Genomic DNA, 14,008 nt, shown 5'->3' on the forward strand with positions numbered 1-14,008 from the left:
CTCTCAGGTCCCTGTTCTGTTCTGCGTTCTGTACTATTGTGGCCAGAATTTTACTTAATTCCCTGTTACGCTTTTGGTCTCTCCTGTCCTCCCTCTCCTCCTGCTCTTTATGTATTTTTTTTCTTTATTAAGTCTGTATAGTATACCCCTGCAACCCTTCTAGCCGCTGCAGTTTGTTTTGGATGTCTGGTGCTGACTGTCCGATAAAGGACATGATTACATCCCCCTGGCGCTCCTCTGCACGGGGGTCGAATGGGGTATACATGCGGTAGGCTTCCATTAGTCTTTCTAAGAAACCCGCCAGCATCTCCTCAGCTCCCTGGATTATTGCACGTACCTTAGCCAAATTAGTGGAGTGCTTTCCTGCCCCCTTGAGACCCGCTAGGAGAACCTGGCGATAGAGACGGAGTCGCTCCCTACCGGCTCCCTACCGGCAACCATGGTGTAGTCCTAGATCGCTTACTGACAATAGCAATATCACATGAAAACTTAGAAAGCAGTTTTAACTATTAGATGACAAATTAAGAAAACATTTGGCTGGCGCCGCGGCTCAGTAGGCTAATCCTCCGCCTTGCGTCGCCGGCACACCAGGTTCTAGTCCTGGTCGGGGCACCGATCCTGTCCCGGTTGCCCCTCTTCCAGGCCAGCTCTCTGCTGTGGCCAGGGAGTGCAGTGGAGGATGGCCCAAGTGCTTGGGCCCTGCACCCCATGGGAGACCAGGAGAAGCACCTGGCTCCTGCCATCGGAACAGCGCGGTGCGCAGTTTATGAACTATCCCAAATAGTTTTTTATAGAATATAACATGTTGAGTACAAAAGTTTATATTTAGACACATTTTACTCGCCTTTACCCAATTTAAATTAGTTACACCTAAATGACTTAAGGTGTTGATATCTTTTACCTGAATTTAATTAAAATTAAAATTGCATTCATTTAAGACAAGTACTAATTACCCATTGCTGTTTTATTGAGTACTGATTACCTGGAAACCTGTTAAAATAAATTTCAAAATAAGTTCAGCATTTTACAAAGCAATATTTTTAGATTCAAAGAGAAATTAGTTACAGTGGGACAGGTCCATGCAGGAAATCAGATTCTCCTGTCTGGCTTGCTCATGATAAAACAAAGAGCCATCAGAAGGGTGGGATACCTAATTTGTTTCTCAATAAGCCGGGAGCCCAAAAGGATGGGACTACTATTTCCTTGTTATTTTTATGCTAAGACTGGGATGAGAGAGGGGTCTAGGAGGTGGAGGCGGTGCAGGAGGGGATATCGGGGTAGGGGGTAAGGGGTGGAGACAAAAGGCTTCACCCAGGATGGGGGTTCCCGGGAGAGATCTTCCCACAGGTGATATAGGGAACCTGGTCAGGGTGTCCGTGGGGTCCTGGTTGAAAGACTCGTGCCTTGACCTGTGAGATAATATCAGCATTAAAGGTCCCGTCCCTCAGCCAGCCGACCTCAAAGGTCTGCCATTCCGAGGAACAGAAAGTCACCCACTTTTTCTTTTTGACGTCGATCGACTGATTGTGCGCGCGGTTTTGAACTTTTTTTCAGTGGCCTAAGGTAAGGCTTAAAGGGGTGGTTAGGTGTAGCCCCATGGGTACAGAGAGACTGAAACGAACGAGGAGGAGAGTAAAAAAACAGACAGACGCAAACAACACACAAGATGAGCCGCGCAGCACCAAATGGGTAGCAACTGAAAATACAAATTCAAACGGGAGCGGCCGGATGGCCAGGCTCTGCCTGGGAAGGAGAGAGACACTTTCTCTCTCGTTTCCCCCAAACCACCGCTGGAGCGTCCCCCAGGGTAGGACCAGGGGTCTCAGGGCATGTCTGCCTCCCACATTGGTCCGATACAATTTTTTTTTTTTTTTGACAGGCAGAGTGGACAGTGAGAGAGAGAGACAGAGAGAAAGGTCCTCCTTTTGCCTTTGGTTCACCCTTCAATGGCCGCAGGGGACATTGAGAGAGAGAGTGAGAGAGAGCCCCCAGCAGGGGTTACAGGCAGTTTTTAAAGACAATAGCCACCTGATTAACATATGTATGCGGGGCGTTTGGTGATTAGCTATTTTGAAGGGCAACAGGCATGTAAACTTTTGAGCAATTTTTTAGCGAGGGAAGGGGTAAGTTTATACAATGGTCACTAAGTTACAGAACCTTATTGCAACTCTTTTCGGACTCCTGCAAGCATTATCGCATGAGACAGTTACACAGAGCAGTTTCCCAAGGTCATTCTGCAGGCGGGTAAAGACACAGTTGTCTTAAGGAATGTCTACTGTCAGCAGTTAAACTTTTTAACACTTACTATAATATTATTTTAATATTTACTTTTAGCAGGGATCTTACAATCTGTGTCTGTAGTGTGTGTGTGTGTTTCTATATAACATTTGTGTCTGGAGTGTGTGTGTGTTTCTGTATAACATCTGTGTCTGTAGTGTGTGTGTGTTTCTGTATAACATCTGTGTCTATAGTGTGTGTGTGTTCTATATGACATGTGTCTAGTGTGTGTGTGTGTTTCTATATAACATCTGTGTATGTAGTGTGTGTGTGTTCTGTATAACATCTGTGTATGTAGTGTGTGTGTTCTATATAACATCTGTGTATGTAGTGTGTGTGTGTTCTATATAACATGTGTCTAGTGTGTGTGTGTTTCTATATAACATCTGTGTATGTAGTGTGTGTGTGTTCTGTATAACATCTGTGTATGTAGTGTGTGTGTTTTATATAACATCTCTGTATGTAGTGTGTGTGTGTGTGTTTCTGTATAACATCTGTGTCTGTATGTGTGTGTGTGTTTCTGTATAACATCTGTGTAGTGTGTGTGTGTTCTATATAACATCTGTGTATGTAGTATGCGTGTGTTTCTGTATAACATCTGTGTAGTGTGTGTGTGTTTCTATATAACATCTGTGTATGTAGTGTGTGTGTGTTTCTATATAACATCTGTATGTAGTCTGTGTGTGTTTCTGTATAACATCTGTGTAGTGTGTGTGTGTTTCTGTATAACATCTCTGTATGTAGTATGTGTGTGTTTCTGTATAACAACTGTGTATGTAGTGTGTGTGTATAGTGTTTCCACATGAGTGTATGTAGTGTCTATATGTAAGTCGTGTATGTGTATTTCTAATGTATCTATTATATCAATTTCTATGTTTATATTAGCTGTAAGATATAGTATCCATTTATATAATACACAAAATTTGTTTATATTTATGTATATTCGTATGATTAATATATTTATATAATATATATACTTACATTTATATATATAACTATATAGTAGAGAATTTGCTTATTCATTTATTTATTTTAAAGTTTTTTTTGAAAGATTTACATAAAGAAGGGAGGGGGAGAGAGAGACATAGAAAGGTCTTCCATTCGCTGGTTCACAAATGGCAGTGACGGTCAGAGCTGGGCAAGGTTTGAGCCAGGAGCTTCATCCAGATCTCCCTTGGGCCATCTGATGCTGCTTTCCTAGCCCATCAGCAGGGAGCTGGATAAGAAGTAGAGCAGTCAGTATTCAGAGGGTGCATGTGGGATGCTGGCATCGCAGGCAGCGGGTTTACCTGCTCCAGTACCTATTTCTGTATGATTTGTTTGGGGTCATGTAATTTTAGGGTACAAACTTTTTTCATACAACATAGAAAATTCGTATTATAACCATCGTATATAAACCATTTGCACCAAAATAAACTCAGGCTGTATATTCCAATTCCCATTAGCTTTCTGGATCCCCTGAAGCATGTGTGTGGGGTGTCCCCTGGATTGGGCTCGCAGGTCTGCATTTCGCAGCCTGCGTCCCCGTGGTCCAGAGCCCTGAGCAGGTCCAGGTCTGACTCTGGGCAGTGCCCTTGCCGCTGAGCTCCTGTTTTGCCTACCAGAGTACAGGGCGTTCAGGACCTCAGCCCCTCACTCCCTGGGGGTCGTAGCCCAGGTGTGAGATCTGGTGATGAAAGAGCCCTGGAGAAGGGGCGACGTCCCCCCGGGGACGCCGTGAAATAAAGCCCGGACAGCACCACAGAGTCTCCTAGGGGAGGGGTGGGCTGCGACTCCCACGCTGGGCCCTCCACATTCTAAGTGAACTCCAGGGACCTGGGCCCCAGCTGACTGGGCTGTGAGGTCCCAGCGCTCTAGCTCGAAGACTCCCTTCCTGCGTCCCAGCTCACCAGGCTCCAGGCCTTCCAGAGCCCCACGTTCCAACCTCCCATGCAGCCTTCCGCCATGCGCAGCCAGCACACGAGGCCCAGCCTGCCGCCTTCCAGGACCCCGCACTCCCTGGCTGAGCCCCGCATCCTCGCAGTCAGCATTCCCACTTCCTCCACACCCAGCCAGGGCTCACATTTCAGCCCAGGGTCCACCACTGGGAGCCTAATGTCCCAGGACGCCAGGGGGCCAGCACTGGGGTCTCTGAGCTGCCAGGGGTGTAGGAACCCAAAACGCACAATCTTCTCACTCTAGGCTCCCAGCACTGCAGCTTCCTCGACTCCAGCGGCCCAGCTCCCAGTCACAGACGCTGCACCCAGCATTCTAGAACTCCAGCCCCAGACACTTTCAGAAGCACCCAGCAAGGCAGCCTTGCCACACCGAATTCCAGTTCCCGTGCCCACATCCTGACAGCCTCCGACTGCTGCACTACACCAGGCAAGGGGCCCGTGACGCACGTTCTAGGCCTCCCAGGTCCCAACCCAGCTGCCAGGTCCCGACCCTCAGGCTAAAGAGAAGCTTAGCGTAGTGCAGCTCAGCCAGGGTCACAGCCTGGAGGGCCACAGTCAAAGACCGCCATGTTCACCTGAAGCAGTAGTTGGTGTCCAGGACTCAGCTGAGCTGGGCACTGTGTAGCAACTGCTCCCGTTCCAGGGGGGTGGCCCAGAGGAGCAAGAAGGGCCGGTTCATTCTCTCAATGTTGGCGTTGTCACCTTGGCGGCCAGAACTGATCCCTGTTTGGTTGAAGACTCTCAGGCGGATGGATCAATGCCATAGGGTAGTTTGTGGGGTTGGAGGGGACACAGACACACAAGCACACGCAGTCACACAAGCAGATGACAACCTGGACTGGGCCGGGCCAGGGCCATGGACTCACCGTTGATGTCCACGTGGAGGACATTATCTGTGTTGTCACTGGACCTCCGGGCGCTGAGGCGGAAGCCCTCTATCTCCTCTGTGGGAGTGGGGAGAGGGAAGCCAGTCTGAGTGGGAGGCTCAGCCAGACCCTGGAGGAAGCGGGAGGAAGGAGCAAACTCCAGGGGCTCCTCCTGCCTGGGACAGCCCTCCCCTCACCCCCATCGTGCTCAGCTCTTTTCCTTGCCTGCAGCGCCCCCTTCAGGTGTCAGCTCACATGTCACCTCTTCAGAGAGGCCCTCCAGGATGCACACCCTCCCGGACATCACCTTGTTTTCTCCATAGCATGTGACCTCTGACAGTGCTGTTTGGCTATTTATTTCTCTCACTGTTCTCAGTAGAAAGTAGTGTGCACCCAGATAGAAACCTCTATTTTTCTGGTTCCCCTATGAGCCTAGCTACAGTCTTAACAATATCTGGGAGCAGGTGTTGTGGTGCAGCAGGTTAAGCCCCCGACTGCAGCCCCAGGAGGTTGTTCATTGCTCAGGCCCCAGGACTAGTCCAGGCCAAAGCCAGGAACGTCATTGGAGCATCCAATGTGGGAACAGTTGCACTGCTTTCCAGGCCCGGTAGACTGATTTCCCTGGGAAGTGGAGCAGATGGGAATTGAAGAGGCCCTCATGTGATGTAGGTCATGGGTGGCAGCTTGACAAGCTATGCCGAGATGCGGATCACTGGGCTGCTCCACTTCCGATCCACCTCCCTGCTGATGTGCCTGGGAAAGCAGCAGAAGATGGCTCCAGTGCTGGGCCTCTGCCAGCCACGTGAGACCTCGCCACCCACTCAGGGCCGGGCCCAGGACAGGAGCCTGAGGGGATTGCTGGGATGCGTGCATGACTAGGAGGGACACTGGGCACTGTGGACTCAGCGAGGGAGAGGAGTGGCACAGTCCTTTCCTGGGCAGATGCACTGTGCCCGGCTCTCCCTGCTCTCAGGGCCTTTGCACAGGCTGCTCCCCTGCCCAGAACACGCGGCCCCTCATTGCTTCCTTCCAGATTGTACTCAGCCCTCCAACATCAACTCAGAAACGTCCTCCTCCAGGAAGCCCTCCCCGTACCTAGGCTGGGCCAGGCACTCCCTTTGGGCTCCTCATCCCAGCCGTGGCCACTCTGGGTATCCGTGCACAGCTAACCACCCCCACCCACCCACCCACCCAAATGATGATGAGCTCCGTGCAGGCCAGGACCGGGCTGTCCTGGTCAGGCTGTGTCTGTCCCTGCATCACCCGTCACAGGGCAGGGCAGAAAGCAGGTGCTCAGGAAATGGATGAACCACGAACAGATCCCTAACTCATCTCCCAGCTCTGAGTGCCTAGGACACCAGCATGTGGTGGGGGCAGAACCCAGGAGAAGCAGGGGTGGGGCAGACCTGGAATCCTTACCCCCACCTCTCAGCCACTGCCGCACAATCCTGGTGACGGTAAATGACAACCACTCATCTCTGTCACTGGGTGTCAGCTTCCGCTTCCTGTGGTAGTGCCAGGAATCATTGCTGCATTTCTGGAGGACAAAGCATGGGAGAGGGAAGGCTGGAGATGCTGCCAGTGCCTCCCACACTGCGCGTTCGATTCCTCCTCCCCCTGGGCAGATCCAGGCTCGCCCAGGAAACACCACACCCAACCTGCAGGCTCCAACCCCCTGCGCCCCAGAAAGGAGAGGCCAAGCCTCTTTGGGGTGCTCAGCTGCCCCCACTCTCTGAGGGACTGCAGGGTGCTCTTCCCTCTGGAGGCCTGAGGTACTGACCAAAGGCTGGGCCCCTCTCCACCTGCACAGCCCGCACGGCCAAGACTGTGGTGCCAGCACCTGGGCTGTGCTGAGCGTTCAGTGGGCAGGAGTGACAGCCTGGTTCTGAGCTGAAGGCTTAGGTAGAAGCCATTCTGTGCTCCAGTGTTTGATAAAGCCCAGGAAGGCCGGCTATGGGTCTGAGCAGTCCCTGGAGATCATGTCTACCAATCCAGGAGACTGGGGCCAGTAGGGGCACAGTGTGCTGTGCCACAGCCCGTGGTGCTGGCATCCCATAGGAGCATCGTTTGAGTCCAGGCTGCTCCACTTCCAATCCTGCAACCTGCCAGCGCACCTCGGAGGGCAGTACAGGCTGATCCGAGTTGGGCCTCTCCTTCACGCAGGAGACCCAGGTGGAGTTCCAGGATCCAGGTTTCAGCCTGTCCCAGCCCTGACCATTGGGTCCATTCGGGATTGAACCAACACTGGCAGAATCTCTATGACTCTGCCTTTTCAATAAAGAACTTAAAAAACTAATGTAACAAAAACCAGGTGTGTGACCCATGGCATGGTGGGAAGGTGGAAACAACCTCCTGGGGCTGGACAGGAGCTACACCAAAGCCCGGGTCATCAGACACTGCCACATAGGAGCACGCAGCCCAGTGCTCTCATGGGAGGCCCTCAGGTCTTGGAGCCTGCGAGTTCAACTCTCCCAACGACAAGGCTTCTAGGTCAGTGATCTAGAACTCCGGCCTTCTAGAAGGGCAGATAAGGGCCTGGAGACTCCACCTGGAGAGCAGCACTGTCCACAGACTTTCTGGAAGTCTTCACAATCAGTGATTTCCAAGGCAGCAGAAGCTGGGACAGGTATTTAGCTTAGCAGTCGCTGTGTCTGTGTCCCATAGCAGGGTGCCTGGTTGGATACCTGGCTCTGCTCCTGACTCCCGCTTCCTGCTAATGCAGACCCGGGGAGGTGCAAGGTGATGGCTCAAGTAGTTGGGTCCCTGTCACCCACACGGGAGACCTGGGTGGAGTTCTCAGCTCCCTCCCAGGTGTGTGTGTGTGTGTGTATACTTGTGACTCTGTCTCTCAAGGAAATCAATAAGAAATGAAAAGGACTCTCAGGGGCTGGAGTTGTGGTGGGCAGGTTAAGCCACGGCCTGTGATGCCACCATTCCCACTGAGCAGTGGATGAAGCCCTGGTTGCTCCATTTCTCATTCAGCTCCCTGCTGATGTACATGAGAAAGAAGCAGAAGATGGCCCACATATGTGGGGCCCTGCCTCCCACAGAGGAACCCAGGATGGAGTTCCATACTCCTGGCTTGGGCCAGGTCCAGCCTGGGTGGTTGTTGCCACATGTGGAGTGAACCAGCAGATGAAATATCTCTCTATTGCTGTCTCTATCTGTATCCTCCTCTTTCTGTAACTCTGCCTTTCAAGTAAATAATCTTACTAAAAAACTTTAAAAAAATGAATTACAAAATCACAGCCAATTCATATGACTGTGGTACACTCAAAACAATTGATGTTAATCAATTTCCATTTTAATCAAGTTAAATTTGACTGGGGCCACAACAATTTAACAGTTCTGGAGCCTCATCCTGTCCGGAGATTTCAGCTTTAAACAGACCTGACTTCTTCAGGACCCAACTCCTAAGACCCCAGCCTTCCAAGCATTTGAAAATCCTGGCAGAGTGCGAAGTTCACCAGAGCCCCAGGAGTCCCCAGTCAGTGCTCCTCCCCCTCCCCAGGGCCATCTATGAGGACCCTGCAGCCAGCAGCCTTCCACCCCCACCTGGCCACAGCTCAGCTCCCTCCTCACCTGGTACAGCTCCACGACCTGCTCTTGCTGTGTCTTGAGCACTTGCAGGCGCAGCTCTGCCTGGTACAGCAACACCAGCTTGGGCACTGCTTCCCAGAGCTCTGACGTGTTGAAGAGCATATAGACGCTGTGCCGGCTTTCTTTGAATTTTTGGTAGATTTCTAGTTGGGAGGAGCAGACAGGAGTTGGAATTTGGCAGGGGTATAAGAAGCAGGGGCACTGCTAGTCTGAGGGCGAGGGCCCAGAGCTGCAGCCCAGTTGCAGTTGGACTCTGACACTTTTCAGCTGTGTGACCTTGGGGCCGAGGGTCCCTTTGGGTGGGCTTCCTGCCCTGCACCGTGGGTCCTGACCACTCTGTCTCCCTGAGGCCTCCTCTCTGCCCACCCAGGGAGTGGCCGTGTGGCTCCCTTCTCCCAGGCACCCAGCTCAGATGCGGATTGCATTGCAAGAGGAAGGGTCATGGGTAGAGGCTGGGGTCAGGAAGAGCCTCTGCTGCATGTGTGCTGTGTGACCTGGGGCACTCACTCCCCTCCCTGAGTCTACTAGCTGCCTCCACCCACCTGGAGCCACTCATCCCATGCGCGCATCCATCACACAGACCTCCACCTCTCTCGCTACGACCCCTTCAATCCCACGTGTCCCATGCGCCCTGGAAGCGTGTCCACGCTCCTGGCACTTTGCTGGGGTTCGCCTCACCTCGCTTTTGCTCCTTCTGCCTTTCTGTTTCTTGACCCCCAAATCTGCCCAGCTTTCTCACTGGCTCCCTTTCCCACAAACTAGGGGCTCAGCCTCTCGCCACAGAGCACCCCTCTCTGCTGCTCCGACCCCACAACCCCTGCATTCCACGTGTCCTGCCGAAAGAAAAGGCCTTCTACCCCATTGCCTGTGTCCCCCGGGACCTCCCTCGATCCCGAGGGTCCTGTCCACTTGGCGCACTGTTCCAGGACCAATCCCTGAGGGACGGCGAGCTCAGCGCCCTCGTCTTTAGGACACGCCCTCCCCCACATTCCCTGTGCACCCAGGGGTCCCCTTCTTCCCACTCCTCTGCTGTGTCCTCTGGGGGTAATTTCCTCCCTGAGGCCTGCCCTCCGGCGCCCCCTGGTGGCCCCCTCCCGGGTCCCCGTCCCTAGGAGCTCACCGTGGTTGCTGTCCAGCATGGGCACACGGATGATCTCCTTGCCAAAGAAGCCTGACTTGGGTTGGGGCTTCTGTTTAGCGCTCTCCCCGGACACCTGATCGCGGGTTCTGTTGTACAGGGCGAGTATGTCCTCGGGCACCGGACCAGTCGGCACCTCATCGTCACTTGGGGGGCTGGAGAGCCCCAGCTTGCTCAGGATCAGGGCACCGATGGCCTGGATGTACTGCTGTCTGAGCAGCTCCATGTGGGTGTTGTTGCGGCTGAGCATTCCCGCGGCTGGGCGGGCGGGTGACAACACTAGGAGCCACAGCAGCGGCAGCAGCAGTCGCACCCCGGAGGGCAGCATGGTGGAGGCAGAAACTAAGCAGCACTGCGGAGAACACCAGCAGGGCTAGGGTGGGATGGGGAGGCCTGACCAGGCAGCGGCTGAGGGTCTCAGGGGGAAGCTGAGGCCTTCAGGAAGGCAGAAGCAGGGGTGGAAGGGAGGCTTGTGACCGGGGTCGTCTCAGTAGCCCGTGGAGCAAATGCAGACGGGCGAGCTCTGCTGCCAGGGGAGCTGGGGCAGGGCCAAGCCACAGTCCCTGGAGGAGGGAAGGTCCTAGGGGGCGTGAGGTTCTGGAGAAGCCTGCAGTGCGGGCGAGGTCAGGGCAAGGCCTCCAGGGCAGTCAGGGTCTGTGGCTCCAAGGGCTGGGCAGGAAGGGGTTTGCTCTAAGGAGACAGGCAGGGAGCAGACGCGTGAGAGGCTGTGAGGAGGGTGGCGGCCTGTGTTTCCCGAGGCTTACCTCCGCCTGGGCCAGCGCTGTGCGAAGTGGTTCCCACACCTGTAGCTCCAACCACAGTGGAAAAGGTTCCAAAATTCTTTCCTTTTATCCCAACCAGCTGTCCCTCCTGCAGCTCCTCCTCTCTCTCCTCCCCCAGTGGTGGCATCATGGACGGGGCCTCTTCTCAGACTCCTTGGCCTGGGGTTGTTGCCTCAAGTCTCCTTCCTCTGTTCTGGGCCCAGCCCCTGCCTGAGGGCAGCTCCCATCCGGGGGTGTCCAAGAGGGGACAGACCCGACCCTGCTGTCCAGGGATCCACTAGAGACTCCCGCACCCCATATCACAGTGCCAGTAGGAGCCCCATCTGCTCTGCTTCCCATCCAGCATCCTGCTGGTGCACTGCAGACGGCAGAAGATAATGGCTCCAGCTAGGGTTCCTGCCACTCCCATGGGAGACCAGGAGGGAGGTTCGCTCTCCTGGCTTCAGCCTGGCCCAGACCCTTTGAGGCATTTAGGGAGTGACCGAGGGGATGGAAGAACTCCCTGTCTCTGGCATTGTGCACTTTAAATCAATCAATCAATCTATAAAAAAAATCAACAAAATGCACCCATAGAGTCTTGGGGACCCCTTGTTTCAGGTGCTGGAGCCTAAGGCCTCCCCTTGAGAGAGGCTGGTCTTGACTTGCAGGGCGGCAGGGTTGTGATGTGACTCCCGAGGCTGGGTGCTTGGAGGTGCTGAGGTGAGATGAGATAACTTTGCTAGAACCTGCTGCCACATCACCAGTGCCCCAAGCCTTGTTGAAAGCACATTCCAGGATGCCGGTGTCATGGCAAACTTAGTTAATACTTTGTCTGTGGTACCAGCATCCCATATGTGCGCAGGGATCTAGTCCCGGCTGCTGTTCTGCAGTCCATCTCTCTGCTGTGACCTGGTAGGACAGTGGAAGATGGCCCAGGTGCTTGGGTGCCTGTACCTGAGTGGGAGACCAGGAAGAATAACCTGGCTCCTGGCTTTGGATCGGCACAGTGCTGGCCGTGGTGGCCATTTGGGGAGTGAACAAACAGAAGAAGACCTCTCTGTCTGTCTCTCTCTCTCACTGTCTATAACACTTCCTGTAGACTGAAAAAAAAAAAAAAAAAAGCAATCAAGCAAGCACGTTCCAGCATTCTTAACGTTCGTGCTTTTCCACAGCTCTCCTTTTACCCCCATTTTGCACATGAAGAAACTGAGGTGCTTCCTTGGTGACAGGGCACAACAGATCTAGGCCAGCAGAGGTAACCCAGGCCTGTGTTCCTTGCTGACACACGGAGGGCAGGAAGCAGAGGCAGGAGGTGGGCTGGGGGCATCCAGGCAAGGAGGCTGAGAGAGGGTGGGGGGTGTGTGTGCTGGTTCTCAGGTGTTCCTGGGTCAGTCTGGATCTGCATAGCCCTGGGTTCCTTTCAAGGCCCTTGCTGTGTGGCCCCTGGACAATGGCTTCACCTCCCTGAACCCCAGTCTCTTCATCTATAAAAGGGAGGAATGCTGCCAGCCTCGCAGGTGTGACCGCACACATGAAGCCTGGACCCGGCGCAGTGACGCATCCCAGCGTCTCCCGCGGCCTGCAGAGTAAGCGTCTAGTGGTCGTTGACGTTATCATCCAGACCCTTCCCCTGTAGTCTGATGACAGGGCTCTCTACACTGCACGCCTCTGCCCCCCTCAGGGAGTCCACCCAGCTTGCACTGGCCTTGCTTCCCAGAAGCGCTCCACCCTGCCACACCAGAGGACTCCCAGCCTATGTGGGGCCCGGCTGGTGTTCCCTCCCTCCAGGCTCTGGGGCCCCATGCCAAGAGTGCAGAGCTGGAGCTGGCACGGGCCCACTCCTGGGGAGAGGAGAAGGGAAGGCACCTGGGAGTGCGCTGGGCACAGCCTGAGTTTCTGACTGATGACGAGACAGGGAGACCCATGGAGGGGAGAGGGGTGGGACAGGGCAGGATGTGTCACCCAGAGGATGCCCTGTTACCATCTCCTTAACCTGGCTCTGGTGTCTTAATGAAACCGTGTATGCCCACGAAGGCCGGGCTTTGACCTCCTTTGCACCTGCGATGCCTCTGGGGCTCTAACGGAATGCACTGCAAACCAGGGTGACCGTGGGGTTTAGGAAGCCGTCGTTTAGCCTGGGTTGAGACAGCCGTGGCCCACACCGCAGCACCTGGGGTCTTTCCTGGGTGCAGCCCCTGACTCCGGTCCTCCCAGTGCAGAGCTGGGAGACTGAGGGGATGGCGCAAGTAATGGGGGTCTTGCCTCCCTCCTGGGAGACCTGGGTTGACTCCTGGTTCCTGGTTTCCACTGCCACCCAGTACTGGTTGGTGCAGGCACTGGGGAGGGAACCAGAGGATGAGAGTTCTTACTGTCTCTCAAACAAATAAATAATAATGTTTTTGACAGGCAGAGTTAGTGAGAGAGAGAGAGAGACTGAGAGAAAGGTCTTCCTTCCGTTGGTTCACACCCAAAATGGCCACTACCACTGGCATGCTGCGCCGATCCGAAGCCAGGAGCCAGGTGCTTCTTCCTGGTGTCCCATCGGGTACAGGGCCCAAGCACTTGGGCCATCCTCCACTGCCTTCCCGGGCCACAGCAGAGAGCTGGACTGGAAGAGGAAGAAAAGGGACTAGAACCCGGGGTGCCGGTGCCGCAGGCAGAGGATTAGCCTACTGAGCCGCGGTGCCAGCCAATAAATAATAATTTTTATAGTAAGGAAGGAAGGGCGTTGTGGTACAGGTGGGTTAAGCTGCCATTTGACCCTGCTTCCCATACAGAATGCCTGTTAGAATCTCTGCATATCATCGTGGCATCCAGCTTCCTTCTAATGCCCCTGGGAGGCAGCAGATCCCGGCTCAGGTAAATGGGCCTCTGCCACCCTGGAGTAGACCTGGATGGAGTTCCGGGCTTCTGGCTTTGGCCTGGCCCAGCGCAGTCTTTGGGAATTTTGGGAGTGAAGTAGCAGTTGGGAGATCTCTCTGTGTGTGTGTTTGTTTCTCTCTCCATCTGTCACTCTAACTTTCAAATAAATAATAAGATGAAGTTGTGATAAAAAATTTTTTTATATTGGCCGGCACCGCGGCTCACTAGGCTAATTCTCCACCTTGCGGCGCCGGCACACCAGGTTCTAGTCCCGGTTGGGGCACCTATCCTGTCCCGGTTGCCCCTCTTCCAGGCCAGCTCTCTGCTGTGGCCAGGGAGTGCAGTGGAGGATGGCCCAAGTGCTTGGGCCCTGCACCCCACGGGAGACCAGGAGAAGCACCTGTCTCCTGCCATCGGATCAGCACGGTGCGCCGGCCACAGTGGGCCAGCCGCGGCAGTCATTGAAGGGTGAACCAATGGCAAAGGAAGACCTTTCTCTCTGTCTCTCTCTCTCTCACTGTCCACTCTGCCTGTCAAAAAAAAAAAAAAGTTAAAAAAATATATTTT

General features: G+C 54.0%; 1 protein-coding gene across 1 annotated transcript; it reads right to left on the reverse strand.

The window, feature by feature from the left end:
• Positions 1–3,294: 3,294 nt before the first annotated feature.
• On the reverse strand, positions 3,295–13,106 carry LOC133748294 (transforming growth factor beta-1 proprotein-like). Its single transcript, XM_062177004.1, has 7 exons — positions 10,583–13,106; positions 9,801–10,097; positions 8,663–8,823; positions 6,500–6,617; positions 5,081–5,158; positions 4,790–4,937; positions 3,295–3,493 (listed from the first exon to the last, which is right to left on the reverse strand). The coding sequence occupies exons 1-6, from the start codon at positions 10,728–10,730 to the stop codon at positions 4,816–4,818; spliced, it is 924 nt and encodes a 307-aa protein (XP_062032988.1). The 5' UTR covers positions 10,731–13,106; the 3' UTR covers positions 3,295–3,493; positions 4,790–4,815.
• Between the last annotated feature and the right edge of the window lie 902 nt (positions 13,107–14,008).

Source organism: Lepus europaeus, chromosome 19 (assembly GCF_033115175.1).
Source record: "Lepus europaeus isolate LE1 chromosome 19, mLepTim1.pri, whole genome shotgun sequence".
Lineage (NCBI taxonomy): Eukaryota > Metazoa > Chordata > Mammalia > Lagomorpha > Leporidae > Lepus > Lepus europaeus.

What these genes read in the sequence shown, in the direction of transcription:
- LOC133748294 (XM_062177004.1), bottom strand. Translation starts at nt 10,730, where the DNA reads ATGATGCCACCACTGGGGGAGGAGAGAGAGGAGGAGCTGCAGGAGGGA. An exon ending in CATGCTGGACAGCAACCACG is followed by an intron (nt 8,824 to 9,800) that starts GTGAGCTCCTAG and finishes CCTCCCAACTAG; the next exon opens with AAATCTACCAAAAATTCAAA. An exon ending in CCTCCACGTGGACATCAACG is followed by an intron (nt 4,938 to 5,080) that starts GTGAGTCCATGG and finishes TCAACCAAACAG; the next exon opens with GGATCAGTTCTGGCCGCCAA.